The sequence below is a fragment of the Triticum dicoccoides genome, chromosome 2A (genome assembly GCF_002162155.2).
Source record: "Triticum dicoccoides isolate Atlit2015 ecotype Zavitan chromosome 2A, WEW_v2.0, whole genome shotgun sequence".
In the NCBI taxonomy this organism is placed as follows: domain Eukaryota; kingdom Viridiplantae; phylum Streptophyta; class Magnoliopsida; order Poales; family Poaceae; genus Triticum; species Triticum dicoccoides.
The window spans coordinates 768556974-768577183 of record NC_041382.1 but is presented as its reverse complement, the minus strand read 5'-3'; the positions used below and the strand labels follow the sequence as shown (position 1 = coordinate 768577183).

General features: G+C 48.0%; 2 protein-coding genes across 2 annotated transcripts; both read left to right on the top strand.

The window, feature by feature from the left end:
- Positions 1-12196: 12196 nt before the first annotated feature.
- Positions 12197-13871, top strand: LOC119352403 (probable indole-3-pyruvate monooxygenase YUCCA10). The gene is made up of 4 exons (XM_037619053.1): positions 12197-12895; positions 13156-13389; positions 13476-13598; positions 13692-13871. Exons 1-4 carry the CDS (start codon positions 12197-12199, stop codon positions 13869-13871), a joined length of 1236 nt encoding a protein of 411 aa, XP_037474950.1.
- A 4513-nt stretch (positions 13872-18384) lies between these two features.
- LOC119352402 (probable indole-3-pyruvate monooxygenase YUCCA10) lies at positions 18385-20059 on the top strand. Its single transcript, XM_037619052.1, has 4 exons — positions 18385-19083; positions 19344-19577; positions 19664-19786; positions 19880-20059. The coding sequence occupies exons 1-4, from the start codon at positions 18385-18387 to the stop codon at positions 20057-20059; spliced, it is 1236 nt and encodes a 411-aa protein (XP_037474949.1).
- The last annotated feature ends 151 nt before the right edge of the window (positions 20060-20210 follow it).

Below are 20210 nucleotides of genomic sequence, written 5' to 3'. Positions count from 1 at the left end.
ACTTCGCACCGCCAACTCAAGCAGTGGGTGCGGGAAGTCAATGCGGCGGAACCACCTGTTGAGTCACGCAAGCTTCTGAAGTGGTCCAGCACGCCTATCATCTTTGATATTGAAGACCACCCTGATCGCATAACTGCGGTTGGGTGCTTGCCGATGTTGGTTTCACCAACTATCCGCAACCTCAAGGTCACTAAGATGCTAGTTGACGGCGGGGCCGGCTTGAACCTGATCTCCTCTGCTGTACTCCAGAAACTCCAGATCCCTGACAGCGAGCTTGAAGAGACCGGCACATTCCAAGGAATCAACCCAGGAAGGAGCAAGACAAAGGGGAAGGTCACGTTGCCAGTAACATTTGGCAGCGAGTTGAACTTCAGGACTGAGAGGGTCACTTTTGACGTTGCCGATTTTCCATTGCCTTACAATGGGATACTCGGCCGTCCAGCACTCGCCAAGTTCATGGCAGCCTCTCACTACGCATACAACATGCTGAAGATGCCAGGCCCGATAAGCGTCATCTCTGTCCCTGGCGACAAGAAGGATGCTCTTATCTGCGCCGACAAGATCTACCGGGAAGTGGCAGCCGCAGCAGATCACAAGTCACCTGTCGTTGAAGCTCCCGGGAGGAAGAAGAAGACCAAGTCCGGCAAGAGTTCTGATGCCCACTCCGGCAAGCGCACCTCTTCGGAGTGTTGCGCTGCCGTCGAGGACGCACCATCGAGCTCCACCGGCAAGTGTAAGAAGACAATGGCAGCTCCGCCAGAGACCAAGAAGGTGTCCGCCAAGGAGGACGGCACTGGTGGTACCTTCACCATCAGTGCCACTCTCGACCCTAAATAGGAAAGCGCGCTCATTGCTTTCCTGCAGGCGAACGTCGACATGTTTGCGTGGCAACCGTCTAACATCCCCGGTGTTCCCAGGAAAGTAATTGAGCACCATCTTGCCGTTTGTCCTCATGCGCGGCCCGTCAAGCAGAAGGTCAGGAAGCAAGCAGTGGAGCGCCAAGAATTCATCGCAAAAGAGATCAAGAAGTTGGAAGCAGCAGGCCTTGTCAGAGGAGTGCTCCATCCTACGTGGTTGGCCAATCCTATAGTCGTGCGCAAGGCGAACGGGAAATGGAGACTTTGTATCGACTTTACCGATGTTAACAAAGCTTGTCCCAAAGACCCATTTCCTTTGCCGCGCATTGACTAGATTGTTGACTCCACGGCCGGATGTGACTTGCTTTCATTTCTTGACGCATACTCAGGATATCATCAGATCTTCATGGCAGAAGAGGATGAGGAGAAGACCGCATTCATTACTCCATGTGGCACGTACTGTTTCATATGGATGCCTTTCGGTTTAAAGAATGCTGGTTCAACATTTGCAAGGGTAGTCCATGTCGCTCTTAAGCCACAAATACACAGAAATGTGGAAGCCTACATGGATGACATAGTAGTCAAGAGCAAGGACAAGGCAACTCTGATTCAAGATTTAGACGAGACCTTTGCAAATCTGCGCAAGATCAGCCTCAAGCTCAACCCCGAGAAGTGTGTGTTTGGAGTCCACTCCGGCAAGCTTCTCGGGTTCTTCATGTCTCAGCGGGGAATCGAAGCCAACCCCGACAAGATCAAGGCCACTGAGAAGATTGAAGCACCAAAGCGCGTCAAGGATGTACAAAGACTTGCCGGTTGCGTGGCTGCTCTCAGCAGGTTTATTTCTAGGTCTACTAAGCGCGCCCTGCCGTTTTTCAAAATATTGAAAAAGGCAGGTCCAATGAAATGGACTCCGGAAGCGGAGGCTGCACTGCAAGACTTAAAGAGATACCTGTCCACCCCTCCAACACTTGTCGCACCTAAGCAACAAGAGAAGTTGTTGCTGTATATAGCGGCAACCAATCAAGTGGTTAGTGCTGCGTTAGTGGCAGAGAGGGAGGCAGATGACGAGCCAGCAACCACGGCAGGCGCATCCAGCGACAAGCAGGGGGCTTCCCCGACAAGCTCTGGTCCCAACAAGGATGGATCTGCGCAGACGCGTGAGGAGATACAGAAGAGAATGGTGCAGCGCCCAGTTTACTTTGTCAGTTCCCTTCTGCAGGGGGCTAGGACAAGGTACTCTGGCATGCAGAAATTGCTTTTCGGCCTTCTCATGGCCTCGAGAAAGCTGCGCCATTACTTCCAAGCACATGAGATCATAGTTGTCACTCGCTTTCCGCTGAAGAGGATACAACAGAATCCAGAAGCAACAGGCAGGATTGTTGAGTGGGCACTGGAACTGTCAAGCTTTGGCCTCAAGTTTGAGAGTACTTCAACTATCCAAAGCAGAGCATTGGTAGAATTCATAGCAGAATGGACGCCAACACTAGATGAAGAAATTCCAGAAACGAGCATCCCCGGCGAGGAAGCAAGCAAAGAGTGGCTGATGTACTTTGATGGTGCCTTTTCGCTGCAAGGCGCCGGCGCTGGCGTGCTGCTTGTCGCACCCACCGGAGAGCACCTCAAGTACGTAGTCCAAATGCACTTTTCCAAGGAGCAAGCAACAAACAATACTGCAGAGTATGAAGGCTTGCTTGCCGGTCTCAGGATCGCGGCAGACCTTAGGATCAAGAAGCTCATTGTCAGGGGTGACTCGCAGCTTGTCGTCCGCCAAGTGAACAAGAGCTATCAGAGTCCGTTGATGGAAGCCTACGTCGACGAAGTGAGAAAGCTAGAAGAGCACTTTGACGGCCTACAGATGGAGCATGTTCCAAGAGCTCAGAACGACATTGCCGATGGCCTATCAAAGTGCGCCGCACTTAAGTTACCTGTGGAACCAGGAATCTTTGTGCTCAAGCTGACTCAACCGTCCGTAACGCCATCAACTGGACAGAGCAAGAAGAGGAAGTTGATTTCTGGTGACTATTTTCCGGCAGAGCTTCCCGAAGCCGCCGCCAAGAAGGTCCCCAAGATCAACACCAAGAATGCTGAGGAGCAGTCTGCTCCGGCAAACCCTAGGGTTTGTTCCATTGAAGCAGAAGCTCCCGATAAGTTTTGCTCCGGCAAGCTTGTCGGGGAACGTCAAGCTCCGGCAGAGCCGCAGGTTCTCGCCGTAGGAGCGGATGTTCCCGCAGCAGCTAAGATCAACGCCAAGAGTGCTGAGGAGCAGTCTGCTCCGGCAAGCCCTAGGGTTTGTTCCGTTGAAGCACAAACTCCCGGCAAGTTTTGCTCCGGCAAGCTTGCCGGGGAACGTCAAGCTCCGGCAGAGCCGCAGGTTCTCGCCGTAGAAGCGGATGTTCCCGCAGCAGCAGATTTGCCTTTAGTCCTTGTTGTCGAGCCACAAGCTCCAGCATGGGCACACCAGATTGTCCATTTCCTTCAGACAGGAGAACTTCCCGAAGAGCAAGAAGAAGCAGAAAGAGTAGCCCGGCAGTCAAGTATGTACCAGTCTGTCGACAAGACACTGTACAGAAGAAGACTCAACGGTGTGAAATTGAAGTGTACTCACTGGGAAGACGGACAAAAGCTGTTGGCAGAGATACATGGAGGCATATGTGGTCACCACATTGGCGCAAGAGCACTTGCCGGCAAAGCATTCCGGCAAGGTTTCTTTTGGCCGACAGCCCTCCAGGATGCAATTGCACAAGTAACCAAGTGTGAAGCGTGCCAGTTCCATTCCAAGCAGATACACCAACCAGCTTAAGCTCTCCAGACGATCCCTTTATCCTGGCCATTTTCGGTCTGGGGGCTCGACATCCTCGGCCCCTTTCCCCGAGCAATCGGGGGCTTTGAGTACTTGTACGTTGCAATCGACAAGTTCACAAAGTGGCCGGAAGTCGAAGCAGTGAGGAAGGTGATAGCACAGTCAGCAGTCAAGTTCTTCAGGTCGATTGTTTACCGTTTCGGGATCCCTAACAGGATAATCACCGACAACGGTACGCAATTTACGAGCCGCACCTTCATGCAGTACGTCCAAAATCTTGGCGCCAAGGTCTGCTTCGCTTCTGTTGCTCACGCGAGAAGCAACGGTCAAGCGGAGAGGACAAATGCTGAAGTGTTGCGTGGGCTCAAGACCAGGACTTTCGACAGGCTGCACAAGTGCGGAAGAAACTGGATCGAGGAGCTGCCGGTGGTTCTTTGGTCGATCAGGACGACGCCAAATCAAGCCACTGGCTAGACACCTTTCGCTCTAGTCTATGGAGCAGAGGCAGTTCTCCCCACGAAACTCGTATACGGGTCACCTCGAGTGCTCGCTTATGATGAGCTTGAGCAAGAGCAGCTACGACAAGATGATGCGCTGCTCCTTGAGGAAGACCGTCTTCAGGCTGCTGTGCGAGCTGCTCGCTACCAGCAAGCTTTGCATCGCTACCATAGCCGCAAAGTTAACGTCAGAAGTCTCGAGGAAGGCAACCTTGTTCTTCGGCGTGTTCAGTCCGCCAAGAATTCCAACAAGTTGACGCCGAAGTGGGAAGGCCCTTACCGGGTGAAACGAGTCACTAGGCCTGGCGCTGTCCGCCTGGAGACCGAAGATGCCATTTCGGTGAGCAACTCCTGGAACATTGAGCATCTTCGTAAGTTTTACCCGTAAGGCACGGTTGCTGGAACCTGTTCCGGCAACCACCTTTTGTACAAGTCTTGCCGCTGTTGCATGTAATCCTTTGTACAAAGCCGGGCGCAGACCCCGTGCATAAGTAAAGCTTATGTGCTCCGCACATCTTGTCAATTTCATGCTTTCTATTGTTTGCATGTGTTATCTGACACTTTGTGCAGCACCTACTCCCCGGTAAGCAATAACGAGCCGTAAGGCTCCATATCTTTATTTTCTCCTCTTTATTTTTTCTCAAGGAAAGGAAGGTTCCCTCGCCCACAAGTTTGCCGGGGGGGAAAGGAGAAGATAATGGTGTGGACCAGGCGTCATTCAAGAAAGTTTCGCCTTACCGGGAAGAAAACAACAGAAAAGCTAAGTTGCCAAAGTTTGAGCAATCAGATTTTTTAAATTTTTAAGTTATCTCCCTTGAATGACCGCACTTTGTATGGAAAACCTGTGCGCGGAGGAACCAACTCGCAGCTAGTTGCGCCCTTACTTTGTTTCGAGTCCGCTCAACAACTTAAGTGAGCTGCGACTAATTGCGACAAGGTTTCTTGTCGGTAGCAGCATCGCCAGCAGGCTGTTGACGTCCCGCACTCAGCGCTCGCGGCTAAGGTGCCTGCACCGGCAAGTTCCCTAAAAGCGTAGGGCAAAAACATACAAAGGGAGGAACCAAGTAAAGGGAATAACATTGCAATCATTGCCCGGAAGAGAGTTATATTACAAAGTAGCTTGTCGCGGCTCTAACAGATTGTTTTCATAACATGACCAGCAGCGACAAGAAAAGAAGAAAATGGGCGGCCTAGTCTACGCGGTCGCCCTCAACCCTCTTGATCCCGCTCACCTTGTCCACAATGGGTGCGACAAGGGTCTTGAGCGCCTCCAGATCAGCATCCGGCGGCAGAGTCTTGAGGACGTTGGTGAGGTTGAGGCCTGGGTTGCGGAAGGCCACCTTCACCAACACCTTTTGAAGAGCTCCCGCGCAGATCTTGCGCGACTCGTCGGCCAGCTGCTTTGGGATCTTCTCTCGGAGCCGCTGGAGGGCCGTCGCCACGCCTTTGAAGAACAAGGTGAGCTTGGCGCTGGGTTGGAGGTTCTCATCAGAGGGATACCCGAGATCCTCCACCCCCAGTTGCGCCAGCTCCCTGTCGATATCTACGGCAGCACTCACGAGACCCTCCATCCAGTGCTCCACTTTCTCCAGCGTCTTGGTCAAAGTGGTCAGCTTCAACTCAAGATCTGCGTTGGAGTCCTTGGCGGTGCTGAGCTCTTTGCCCTTCTCGGCGAGGCGAGCCTGCAGCTCTGAGTTGCTGTGGGCATCCTTCTCCCGCTCAAGCTTGAGCGCGGCAAGTTCTTCACCACTCGCCTTGAGATCGGCCTCCAGCTGCGCCACCTTCGTCTCCAGCTCCTTCTTGGCGGCCTCGGCAACTGCGGCAGCATCCTCTGCTTGCTTAAGGGCTCCACCGATTTCCTGCTCACGCGCGGCAAGCTCCTCCTCGTGGCTGTCGAGGTTAACCTTCTGCTGCGCCAGCTCGCCCTCCTGCGCGAACAGCTTCTCAGCGGCAAGCCGTTGTTGCTCTTCAGCTTCGGCCTTCTCAAGGAAGAAGGCCTTCTGCTCTTCGGCGAGCTGCTCCCGCTCCTCTGCCAGGGACCGGAGAGCTTCCTGGTTGAGACCCCGGAGCTCCTTGGTGCGCTTCTTGATGTCCGCTCCCGCCTTCGCGACAAGCGCCTCGCGGGATTCCAGCTTGGCTTGCCGCGCGCGGTAGAGCGACAACAGCTTCCGCAGCAGCCGCTCCTCCTCAGGCTCGCCGCTGCTGCTGCTCGGCGCATCAACTAGCGTCAACCCAGCGGAGGCGAGCACCTCTCCGTCAAAGCTCTCTCCTTCGATCGGCGCCCTGGAGCTTGACGCCCAGGGGAGGTTGATGAAGACGCCATCGCCGGCCTTCAAGTAGATACTTGGCTGGGGCTCTCCGGAGCCTGGCGCTGCGGCAGCGGCAGACGGGTCGGCGGTCGACGTAGCGCCTGGCGCTCCTGCGGCCTCAGGGCCGTCAGTGCGATCGCCAGACCCCCCGCCAGCTGCGGCGGCGGCAGCTTTGGCGGCCTCGTCGCCGGCGGCAACCTCGATCTCCATCGGCTCCGCAGCAGATGGGTCTGATTGCCGGAAAAGGGGAGAAAAGTCAAACAAATACCCAACAATAAGAAGAACCCAAGGGAAGCTTTGAAGAGAAGATTACCTCTACTGGGTTCGGCAGTCGTAGTCCCCGCCGCCGGGGGGGCGCTGGTGCCGTCCCTTGCCGGAGAATTCCCCCTTGCCGGAGGACTCTCCCTTGGCCTTTCAGGGGCAGTCTCCGGGCGCTCCTGGTGGGGCTGCTCTGCGCCTACACAAATCAACAATCAGATATCAGCAAATACAGAGTATCCATGCGCGCCTCACAGCGGAAAGCGAACCATATACTTACGTTGGGGGCTGCTCTGGAGAAAAGTTGCCGGGTCCGGCAAGGTTGTCTCGGGCGCACCCCCTGCTGTCGCGGTGGGTTCGTCCTCGATGATAATCACCGGGACCTTGGCCCTCTTCGCTGCTCTCTGGGCCGGAGTCCTGAAAAGGAACAAGTTCAGAGCAAAGCAAATGAGATACAAGATAAAACGGCAAGAATTGAAGAACTACAAGTACAACAAGAGAATCTTACTCTTCTTCTTCTTCCTCGTCGGAGCTAAACGCGGAGAAGTCGAAGTCCGGCCCACGTCCAGCGCGAGGAGGCAGAGGAGTAGTTTCCCTTGGCCGCTTGGCGAGAACAGTGGCGGTGGCCTGAGAAGACCCCGCTCCAGTTGCCGCAGCAGCATGAGGTGCTCCCGCAGCAACAGTGCTTGCCGCGGTGGAGCGCGTCACGCGGCGCGGCGACTGTTCACTCGCCTGCCGCCCCGCTACGTCCCCGGCCTTGCGGAGACGCCTTCTTGGTGGGGATGGAGGCTCTGCTTGCGGCGAGCTGCCTGAAGATGAGGAGGAAGAGGAGTTGATCTCCAGTGAGCCGCTCGAATCCTTGGCGGGCTCGCTCGACTCGGCATTATGCCCGGCAAGCACTTTCTCGCCGGTGGGGTCCCCTCGCTCGGCACGGCTTGCTGCCTCTGCCGCATCTGCCTCCTCTACGGTGAATCCAAATTCGCCCGCGGCTGCGGCTGCCTCCGCCTCTTCTAGCCTGGTGGTGATGCGTGTCATCTCCTCATCGGTGGTGTCGCGGGTGAGCCTATCCTTTTCATCGGAGCAGATCGGCACTTCTACCAAGTCATCAAAGAACTGCTGCACAACGTCGTCTGCAGGCTCTTGCCAAGTTGGGACAATTCCATGCGAATCGCACAGCGGCATCATTGCACGGATGTGGTCGAGCGCAGAGTTGTTGCACAGCGGAACAACACCCCCCGGTAACCTGAACACTTCAGGATGTTGAGGGTCCTACTTGAACAGCTCCTGGAGCATTGCGTTGAGCTCCAAAACAGTGAAGTTGAAGTTGAGGCCCGGACGCAGCCTCATGATATCCGCCGCATTCTTGAATTCCCAAGTGGGCCTCCCCCGTTCCTGCAGGGGGGCAATGCGGCGGCCAAGGAAATCTGCGCCAACAGCGCCTACAGTGAGCCTGGCAAGCCTGAGGCGTAGGATCCGGGTGACGGCAATCTTAAGCCTATCATCTTCTGGGGCCACGTCACTCCAATCGCTGCCGCGTGCTACTAGGGTTTGGCGCCGGGCGGTAAACGGCTGCGGGTTCTCCTCGTTAATCCAGCACCAGTCTGCTCTCCATTCCTCCCACTTGCCGCGGAACTCTCCCTCCAGATAAGTGTCCTTCTTGCCGGCCCTCGAGATCCAGGCGATTCCGCCGGATAAAGGTTCTCCTCTCTCTACTCGGGGCATAAAGAAGTGGCAGAAAAGGGCTACATTGGGATGGACTCCGACAAAGTTTTCGCAGAGATGTGCGAAAACTTCCATGGTCAGAACGGCATTGGGGGTGAAGTCAAGGAGGTCGAATCCGTAGGTGTTCATGATATCGCAGAAGAACTCAGAGAAGGGCGGGCAGAGCCCGCAGTAGAAGAACAAGGCGAAGAAAGGATATCCGTTTGGAGCCATTTTCCAAGCGGTGGCTGGAAGTACCTTTGTGCACGGATGCGCTCGCGTCTCCGTCGACCAGAAGAGATAGTAGTTCTCCCTCAGCTCCCTCGCGGCAAGCTTGGGGGGAAGACTGCCCGCTCCTTTCGCAGCGCCGCAAGCCGCTGCGCCTCGATCGACTTCACAACCTTCCCCTTGTCAGCTTTCGGAGCCATGGCGGAAGTGGTGGAGGAGGTCGACGGCGTTGGTGGTGCTGGTGGCAATGGGGGGCGAGGCGCTGCTCTCTTTCGGCTTTGGGAAGACGAGGGAGCGGCGGAGATTTCCGAGATTGGAGTAGCAACCGGCGAATGGGCGAACTGCCCCTGTTTCCCCTGCTTATAAGGAGGGAGGGGCGGACGTTCCACATTTCCGAATAAAGAAACCACCCACGATCTCTCCCACGACGCAGCATTCAACGCGTGCCGTTCGGGGAGGGCGCGGTGGATACGGAGAGAGATACGGTGTAGCCAAGGCCGCGCGTGCCCGTGCCCTGTTTTGGGCCTGGCCCAACAGCGCTCGGCACCGTGTATGGCCCAGGCCCAGGGGCTCCTGTCTGTGTACTAGAGTAGGGGTACCCTAGTATCCCGAACTTGTGCACGGGCAGTCGCAACATCCCGCGGCAAGGCTTGCCGGGTGACCGCCAAGGTCCTCCGTGGTTCCCCTGGGGCCATTCAAGGAGACAAGACCCCGGCAAGAGGAGCTTGCCGGGAAGGCCAACCAAGGCATATCAAAGCCAAGGAGACAAGACCCCGGCAAGAGGAGCTTGCCGGGAAGGCCAACCAAGGCATCTCAAGGAACTTGCCGCGACGCGCCACGCGTCCCGGCAAGGCCCGGTGAGCGACAAGCTCCCGGATGCGACAAGACAACGACCGCGGCAAGGCGCTTGCCGCGGCAAGCCACCACTCTGTGTCCGCGCTCCAGCACACCCACCAACGTGTCGCTCTGGGACCCTTCCAAGCGTACGTGGCGGGAGGCTGTGCAGCCAGCGGTGCGCGGTGGCAAGCGGCGCTGACAAGATTGCCATCATGGCGAGCGGTGGCGCCCCTGACGGTCCCTTTTGCACTATTTAGGCGACGCAGACGGGCATTTAATGCCCTTGTCCCCTGCCGTCAGGGTTAGGTATGATACACTGTAGCAGGTGGCTGTACCAACCGCGGCACCTTTACATTTTTACCCTTGTCTACGTTGCCACCTGTCGGTGACCCCTTGAGCATATAAAAGGAGGCCCATGCGCAACGTAGGGGAAGGAGGAAGAACTCTCAAGCTCGGTCTCGTTAGTTGCTGGAGTGTACTGTAGCACTCCGCGCTCCCGAGCAAGAACTCAATACAAACCACAAAGTAGGAGTAGGGTTTTACGCATCCGTGCGGCCCGAACCTGGGTAAACCGCTCGTGTGCTTCGCCTCGATCCGCTCTTCGTGCGACCCCCGCCCCCGCCGAACCGAAAGGGACTCGGTCCGCCGGTCCCATAGGTGCTCGTGGGTCAGTACCCCGGCACTGACGTACTAATAAATCATTAAAAATATCTGTGAACTGATTTAGAAACTTAAATCTAAAAGTTGGAACACCATATGACGGAAAACTACTATTTAGAACGTGAATTTGTGGTTACATAGAAGAGATGCATTTTTCAGTATTATTACTAATAGAAAATATTTCACATATATAAGAGATGGACAGTTTAATATCACGCACAAACGGCAAAACAACTAGAGGAACTACATGACAAAAAATAACAATTGAAAGAAGAAATTCTATGAAATTTTGTTCTATCAGGCATGCTTCAAAAGAGGCGTGACATGTCTTTTGGTTGCAGATTCATGTGATGACAAGAGAATTAATTTAGTTGGGATGACACTTGCTCACTTTGTTTCACTAAATCTAGTGGGTGACCTCTTTGTGATGGTAGCGAATGTCATATTTGGAGATCGATCGAGGTATATGGCGTCACAAGGCCCAAAACCAAAAATGGTCGAATGACCCTCAAGTTCGAAACCAACCGACCCACAACGATTGAGTTGGGACAGTTGGATTAATAAACCCTTCACCCATCAAACCCTTCCAGCTCCTTGCGGATGGACGGTGCTTGGACACATTTCAAAACATGTACTCTAGTAGTCTGATTACCACTATACTTACATCTGGGTGCCGCTTATTTGCGTAGGACATGTTCGATCAATGTTGTGACCACGCAAGGGATAACGGGTACTTGTTGTGGGAGGACGCGAAGAAGATGCGGATGATAGTGAGTGGGGAGTTCCACCAAGAAATGCGGGAGTTCCTCCGCACGAATAAATGATCCAAGGGAAGTGACCATCTGGAAAGAAGAGAAGATGCTACTAGTCCGTACCACACAATCCTTCATGTGAGGAAGGCCTGAATATACGTACCCAGCAGACAAGTCTTTAGAAGATCCAACTGCATGAGTCAGAGTGGTAGTCTGGTAGATGTTGAAATCATTTGGACTCGACGGTCGTAAATCGAATGTAATCATATGTTCGATAGGTTTAGTCTGCAGTTTGTGCCATGCTAAATGTAAGTCACAAAAGGTAGTGGATTATTCTGTTGGGCAAATCAAAATCCGATGAACTGTACGTGATCCACTTCTCCAGTTCAGTTATGCATGGAAGTTGCGTACAATTGTGATTAATCTGTGTCAGTCAGTTTGGAACCACAGAAGTTTGCAAAACCGCATTGAGACAGGATTGACAATTTTGATTTTCAGTAAATTGGTTTATTATCTTTTTAACAAAATATATCCACACTCTGGTGTGTAGAGTTAAAAATACAATGAGCGTTCAATTTGATGTTCAGGCATAGGACAATATGCATGTACCAAAGTTAAAATATGGCCTCACATTAAACGAGTGTTCAGTATAGAAATGAATTTATATTAAAAAAATGGTTTCAAATATTTGAACTAAAGTTCCACTTCTTTTTGTTCACAACATCGAACGGCTCGTTGTGTTGACACCAAAGGTATGGCAATGGTCGTCAACTCAACCGGAGGCAAAACCAAAACTAACCGTCATACAACTGAACCGGATGCAAAACTAGCCGACAAAACCGGTTAACATGGTTGGTAACAAATCCTTCTCAGATGATTGTTTCCTTTTGTCATCCACATTATATTTGACTTTGGCTATAAATGTGTGTTTGGAAATCAGACTTATCCTTATAATATCCTATATCGTATACAAAGAGGAAGAAACACTTGAATATTATTAGAGTAGTAATTGTCATTGGTGACGATGCAAAAGGAAAGAAACATGAAGAATCTTTAATCTACACATAAAAAAGATGGTCGATAAGTTTCCAATACCAACAATCGATCAACGGTGTGTTTCCTACCTATTTTGTATCAGTACACGCCTTCACAACCAACAACGGCTCCATTTTTAGATGGAAATACTCCTACACACTAGGATTAGGCCTCAATAAATATTTACCTTTTTCATCCCTCAATCCATAAAACAGATTGGCCCATGAAGGATACCAGTATATATATGCCCCCATACACGAGCATGTCATCCAAAGTTCATCGAGCAAACACACAAACACTGGACTACCACCGAACTTATCCCACAACTTTGTCAACTCTTCTCTTTGAAATGGAGGGTGTTACAGTGTTGATTGTTGGTGCTGGGCCAGCAGGCCTCGCAACGGCAGCATGCCTTAGCCAATTCTCAATTCCTTATGCCATCGTCGAACGCGAGAGCTGTAGCACGTCACTCTGGCACAACCGCGCGTATGATCGCCTCAAGCTGCATCTCGCAAAGGAGTTCTGTGAGTCGCCACACATGTCATACCCTGTAGATGCACCAACGTACATACCAAAAACCTTGTTTGTGAAGTACTTGGATGACTATGTTGAGCGTTTCAACATTCAACCAAAGTATCTCACCAGCGTGGAGTCATCCACATATGACAATGATGAAAAATGTTGGTCCATTGTGGCAAAGGACATGTCAAAGTGCACCACAGTCAAGTTCACGGCGAAGTTTCTTGTTGTGGCAAGTGGTGAGAATTGTGCAGAGAATATTCCAATGTTCCCTGGACTGGAAAACTTTCCAGGTGATGTTATCCACTCCCCAAGCTACAAGTCAGGCAAGAGCTACTCTGGCAAGAATGTATTGGTCATTGGATCTGGCAACTCCCGGATGGAAATAGCTTATGACCTTGCGACCCATGGTGCCAACACATCGATTGTTATACGAAGCCCGGTACGTACATGCACTATATATTTTCATTGGATGCATGAACGCAAACTCTTAGTATAGTTATTAATAGAATAGATGCAATTTTTAGTGTTATTACTAATAGGAAGTATTTCACATAGAAAAAGAGATGGACTGTTTTATATCACACACAAACAACTGAAAGACTAGAGGAACCACATGACAAAAATTTATTTCTTGAAAGAAGAAACTCTATTTTTATAATGCATACTTCAAAAGAGGTGTGACATGTTTTGTGGTTGCAGATTCATGTAATGACAAAGGAATTAATTCGTTTGGGGATGACACTTGCTCACCATCTTCCATTGAATCTAGTGGATAAACTCCTTGTGATGGCAGCGTATTTAATATTTGGAGACCTGTCACAGCATGGCATCACAAGGCCAAAAATGGGTCCAATGACCCTCAAATCAGAAACAGGTCGATCTGCAGTAATTGATGTTGGGACTGTTGAATTGATCAAAAAAGGCATCATCAAAGTAAGTATATCCTTGACATGGCATAAATTTATAACAAATGTTGATTTGATATGCCAAGTTATCAATGTATTTTTTATCTCCTAAAGGTTCAAGGGAGCATTAGTAAGATCAAGGGCAACATAATTAAATTTCAATGCAGCAAAAGAATGTCATTTGATGCAATTGTGTTTGCAACTGGTTACAAAAGCACGGCAAATATGTGGCTCAAGGTAATATAGCTTGTGTTTGAACATGTCTGGGTTTGTTTTCTTGGTGTAACCATTATTAAATCTGCTAACAGGGTCTATGTGTTTTTAATCCAGAATGGTGAGAGCATGTTAAATGGCAACGGACTGCCCATCCAAAAATATCTGAATCATTGGAAAGGTGGAAATGGGCTTTACTGCGCTGGGTTGGCGAGGAGAGGATTAGCTGGTATTGCAACAGATGCCAAGAATATCACTAATGACATCAAATCTATGATGGACTCTATGTCAAGTTAAATCATCTTTTACATGTAGTTTACCATGGCAAGCATGCTAGAAGGTTGATTCTTCGAGAAATATATCCATTGTGTCACCTTTGTATCTAGCTTTTAGACAAGTAAATTTATGTTTATTTTAAGGTTCATATGAGCCCCGGAGAGAGATGTACTATTATACTATAATCAAGGGCTATGTACTCTCATCACGCAGAGAGATTTCTAATTTTGGTTGAACCTACAACTGTGTATTATATTTTATTTACTTGAAATTATATGTGCAAAAGGCATGTGCTCAATACACTATTATCTATACCAAAATCTCTTGTGGCATGTTTACCCCATCAGTATACAACTGTAGGATGTAGTAATCACATCAGCCTAAAATAAATGCATAGTTCACTACATCCATCGCCGGTACTGTAGTGCTATTCAGTTTTAGAATGGCACTAGTTATCATCCCATGCATCTGCATGGGGTAGCTAACGTACTATAAATCATTAAAAATATTTGTGAACATATTTAGAAACTTAAAACTAAAACTTAGAACACCATATGACGGAAAACTACTATTTAGAACGTGTATTTGTGGTTATGTGATACACGTATCCTTAACTGTTGTGGACACAGTTTGTTGTGCCCGAAGCGCAGGGTTTGCAGTATGCAGTAAGTTTTCCATCGGCTGAGATCCAAGGTATCCATCCGCATAGTCTTGGATATAAATTGCTTATTACCTTGCGACCATGGTGCCAATACTCCGATTATTATACGAAGCCTGATATGTACTACATGCACTATATATTTTCACTGGGTACATGAACACAATTTTTTAGTATAGTTACCACTGGAAGAGATCCATTTTTTAGTATTATTACTAATAGAAAGTTTTCACATATATAAGAGATGGACTGTTTGATATGATGCACAAACAAACAAACGACTAGAGGAACTACATGACAAACAATTAACTTTTGCAAGAAGAAATTCTATGAAATTTTGTTTTATCATGCATGCTTCAGAAGAGGTGTGACATGTCTTTTGGTTGCAGATTCATGTGATGACAACAGAATTTATTCAGTTGGATGACACTTGCTCACCATCTTTCACTAAATCTAGTGAATAACCTCTTTGTGACGGCAGCGAATTTCATATTTGGAGACCTATCGAGGCATGGCATCACAAGGCCCAAAACCAAAAATGGATCACAACGACCCTCAAGTTAGAAATCTACCAATCCATAGTGATTCATGTTGGGACTGTTGGATTAATAAAAAAAATCATCATCAAAGTATTTGGAATATTTGGAGGAATCTGCCTCATTAGTCATATTTTTATAGTTGAAAATAATAAGTAGACCTTTTCTCTCATAATGTTGGTTTGTTTTCTAGTTGGCACTTCTAGAGAGATCCTAGTCATCTACCTAGATATATAGATCTGACTCAAATGCGCAATTATATATTTCAAAAATAAGGCACTTACATGACGAAGAAGGCGGCTACTTGCATATATACTGAATGTTCATTTTATTTGAAGGCATAACAAGCAATCATTTGTTTTCTTTTTGGAGAAACACCAACATTGGATTTATAAAAGTGTCAATGGGATATATAGAACATCATTTGAATCAGGACAATAAGAAATCCTAAGTACCCTTTTTTACAATGTGAACTGACGGAATAAAGCATATATAGTGGATGAGCTTCTCCCAGTTTTGTCTATCGCTTTTATCAACTGATGACTCATTGGAATTTACTGACTTCCAAGACAAAATATACTCGGATGGCAAAGATTGCTAATGCCAAACTTGAATTAGCTAAAAGCAACTATAACGAGTAACTGAAATATAATCTTAACACGCTCATGGATTGGCGGAGTGTACCTCTGTATTCCGATTTCCCTTTTTTCAAAATAGCACATTTAACTGATGCATTGTTCGAGCAATCTTCAAATCATTCAAAAAAATCTGAGGCATTGTTCGGCCAGCCTCCTGAGTATGACATGATGGGCCGGCCCCTTAAGCAAGGAGAAGAAGCAAGCAGGCCCAGCAATGACGAGCGAGGCCTCCACAAGTCCACAAGTCCACAAAAACAAAACCCGCCAATCCGCCATCCTCCTTCCTCCTCTAGGGTTTTACTATGTAGCGCCGCCGTCTCCCTCCCCACCTCCGTCCCCCGCCGCCCCACCTCCTACCCGGCAGACCACTACCGAGGCCCGAGCCAGCGGCCATGACTGGCAAGAAGCACAAGTCCTGCAAGAAGCAGCCCAAGGGTAGCCGCCTGCCGCTCGGCACCGACGCCGATGCGGTGGCCGACGCCGGGAAGCGTCATCGCTCCGGCGCCGCCAAGCGCCACCAGGCCGAGGAGGAGGTGTTCGTGCCCTCCTCCATCAGCGCCAAGATCCTCCGCGAGGCCCTCAAGCCGCAGCAGGAGCAACAGGAGGAGATCCTCCACGTACTATTCAGTCTTCGAATGGCACAAATTATCAACGTGTGAAACTACATGGGCTAGCTGACGTACTAATAAATCATTAAAAATATCTGTGAACTGATTTAGAAACTTAAATCTAAAAGTTGGAACACCATATGACGGAAAACTACTATTTAGAACGTGAATTTGTGGTTACATAGAAGAGATGCATTTTTCAGTATTATTACTAATAGAAAGTATTTCACATATATAAGAGATGGAATGTTTAATATCACGCAGAAACGGCAAAACAACTAGAAGAACTACATGACAAAAAATAACAATTGAAAGAAGAAATTCTATGAAATTTTGTTCTATCAGGCATACTTCAAAAGAGGCGTGACATGTCTTTTGGTTGCAGATTCATGTGATGACAAGAGAATTAATTTAGTTGGGATGACACTTGCTCACTTTGTTTCACTAAATCTAGTGGGTGACCTCTTTGTGATGGTAGCGAATGTCATATTTGGAGATCGATCGAGGTATATGGCGTCACAAGGCCCAAAACCAAAAATGGTCGAATGACCCTCAAGTTCGAAACCAACCGACCCACAACGATTGAGTTGGGACAGTTGGATTAATAAACCCTTCACCCATCAAACCCTTCCAGCTCCTTGCGGATGGACGGTGCTTGGACACATTTCAAAACCTGTACTCTAGTAGTCTGATTACCACTATACTTACATCTGGGTGCCGCTTATTTGCGTAGGACATGTTCGATCAATGTTGTGACCACGCAAGGGTTAACGGGTACTTGTTGTGGGAGGACGCAAAGAAGATGCGGATGATAGTGAGTGGGGAGTTCCACCAAGAACTGCGGGAGTTCCTCCGCACGAATAAATGATCCAAGGGAAGTGACCATCTGGAAAGAAGAGAAGATGCTACTTGTCTGTACCACACAATCCTTCATGTGAGGAAGGCCTGAATATACGTACCCAGCGGACAGGTCTTTAGAAGATCCAACTGCATGAGTCAGAGTGGTAGTCTGGTAGATGTTGAAATCATTTGGACTCGACGGTCGTAAATCGAATGTAATCATATGTTCGATAGGTTTAGTCTGCAGTTTGTACCATGCTAAATGTAAGTCACAAAAGGTAGTGGATTATTCTGTTGGGCAAATCAAAATCCGATGAACTGTACGTGATCCACTTCTCCAGTTCAGTTTTGCATGGAAGTTGCGTACAATTGTGATTAATCTGTGTCAGTCAGTTTGGAACCACAAAAGTTTGCAAAACCGCATTGAGACAGGATTGACAATTTTGATTTTCAGTAAATTGGTTTATTATCTTTTTAACAAAATATATCCACACTCTGGTGTGTAGAGTTAAAAATACATTGAGCGTTCAATATGGTGTTCAGGCATAGGACAATATGCATGTACCAAAGTTAAAATATGGCCTCACATTAAACGAGTGTTCAGTATAGAAATGAATTTATATTAAAAAAAATGGTTTCAAATATTTGAACTAAAGTTCCACTTCTTTTTGTTCACAACATCGAACGGCTCGTTGTGTTGACACCAAAGGTATGGCAATGGACGTCAACTCAACCGGAGGCAAAACCAAAACTGACCGTCATACAACTGAACCAGATGCAAAACTAGCCGACAAAACCGGTTAACATGGTTGGTAACAAATCCTGCTCAGATGATTGTTTCCTTTTGTCATCCACATTATATTTGACTTTGCCTATAAATGTGTGTTTGGAAATCAGACTTATCCTTATAATATCCTATATCGTATACAAAGAGGAAGAAACACTTGAATATTATTAGAGTAGTAATTGTCATTGGTGACGATGCAAAAGGAAAGAAACATGAAGAATCTTTAATCTACACATGAAAAAGATGGTCGATAAGTTTCCAATACCAACAATCGATGAACGGTGTGTTTCCTACCTATTTTGTATCAGTACACGCCTTGACAACCAACAACGGCTCCATTTTTAGATGGAAATACTCCTACACACTAGGATTAGGCCTCAATAAATATTTACCTTTTTCATCCCTCAATCCATAAAACAGATTGGCCCATGAAGGATACCAGTATATATATGCCCCCATACACGAGCATGTCATCCAAAGTTCATCGAGCAAACACACAAACACTGTACTACCACCGAACTTATCCCACAGCTTTGTCAAGTCTTCTCTTTGAAATGGAGAGTGTTACAGTGTTGATTGTTGGTGCTGGGCCAGCAGGCCTCGCAACGGCAGCATGCCTTAGCCAATTCTCAATTCCTTATGCCATCGTCGAGCGCGAGAGCTGTAGCGCGTCACTCTGGCGCAACCGCGCGTATGATCGCCTCAAGCTGCATCTCGCAAAGGAGTTCTGTGAGTTGCCACACATGTCATACCCTGTAGATGCACCAACGTACATACCAAAAACCTTGTTTGTGAAGTACTTGGATGACTATGTTGAGCGTTTCAACATTCAACCAAAGTATCTCACCAGCGTGGAGTCATCCACATATGACAATGATGAAAAATGTTGGTCCATTGTGGCAAAGGACATGTCAAAGTGCACCACAGTCAAGTTCACGACGAAGTTTCTTGTTGTGGCAAGTGGTGAGAATAGTGCAGAGAATATTCCAATGTTCCCTGGACTGGAAAACTTTCCAGGTGATGTTATCCACTCCTCAAGCTACAAGTCAGGCAAGAGCTACTCTGGCAAGAATGTATTGGTCATTGGATCTGGCAACTCCGGGATGGAAATTGCTTATGACCTTGCGACCCATGGTGCCAACACATCGATTGTTATACGAAGCCCGGTACGTACATGCACTATATATTTTCATTGGATGCATGAACGCAAACTCTTAGTATAGTTATTAATAGAATAGATGCAATTTTTAGTGTTATTACTAATAGGAAGTATTTCACATAGAAAAAGAGATGGACTGTTTTATATCACACACAAACAACTGAAAGACTAGAGGAACCACATGACAAAAATTTATTTCTTGAAAGAAGAAACTCTATTTTTATAATGCATACTTCAAAAGAGGTGTGACATGTTTTGTGGTTGCAGATTCATGTAATGACAAAGGAATTAATTCGTTTGGGGATGACACTTGCTCACCGTCTTCCATTGAATCTAGTGGATAAACTCCTTGTGATGGCAGCGTATTTAATATTTGGAGACCTGTCACAGCATGGCATCACAAGGCCAAAAATGGGTCCAATGACCCTCAAATCAGAAACAGGCCGATCTGCAGTAATTGATGTTGGGACTGTTGGATTGATCAAAAAAGGCATCATCAAAGTAAGTATATCCTTGACATGGCATAAATTTATAACATATGTTGATTTGATATGCCAAGTTATCAATGTATTTTTTATCTCCTAAAGGTTCAAGGGAGCATTAGTAAGATCAAGGGCAACATAATTAAATTTCAATGCAGCAAAAGAATGTCATTTGATGCAATTGTGTTTGCAACTGGATACAAAAGCACGGCAAATATGTGGCTCAAGGTAATATAGCTTGTGTTTGAACATGTCTGAGTTTGTTTTCTTGGTGTAACCATTATTAAATCTGCTAACAGGGTCTATGTGTTTTTAATCCAGAATGGTGAGAGCATGTTAAATGGCAACGGACTGCCCATCCAAAAATATCCGAATCATTGGAAAGGTGGAAATGGGCTTTACTGTGCTGGGTTGGCGAGGAGAGGATTAGCTGGTATTGCAACAGATGCCAAGAATATCGCTAATGACATCAAATCTGTGATGGACTCTATGTCAAGTTAAATCATCTTTTACATGTAGTTTACCATGGCAAGCATGCTAGAAGGTTGATTCTTCGAGAAATATATCCATTGTGTCACCTTTGTATCTAGATTTTAGACAAGTAAATTTAAGTTTATTTTAAGGTTCATATGAGCCTCGGAGAGAGATGTAC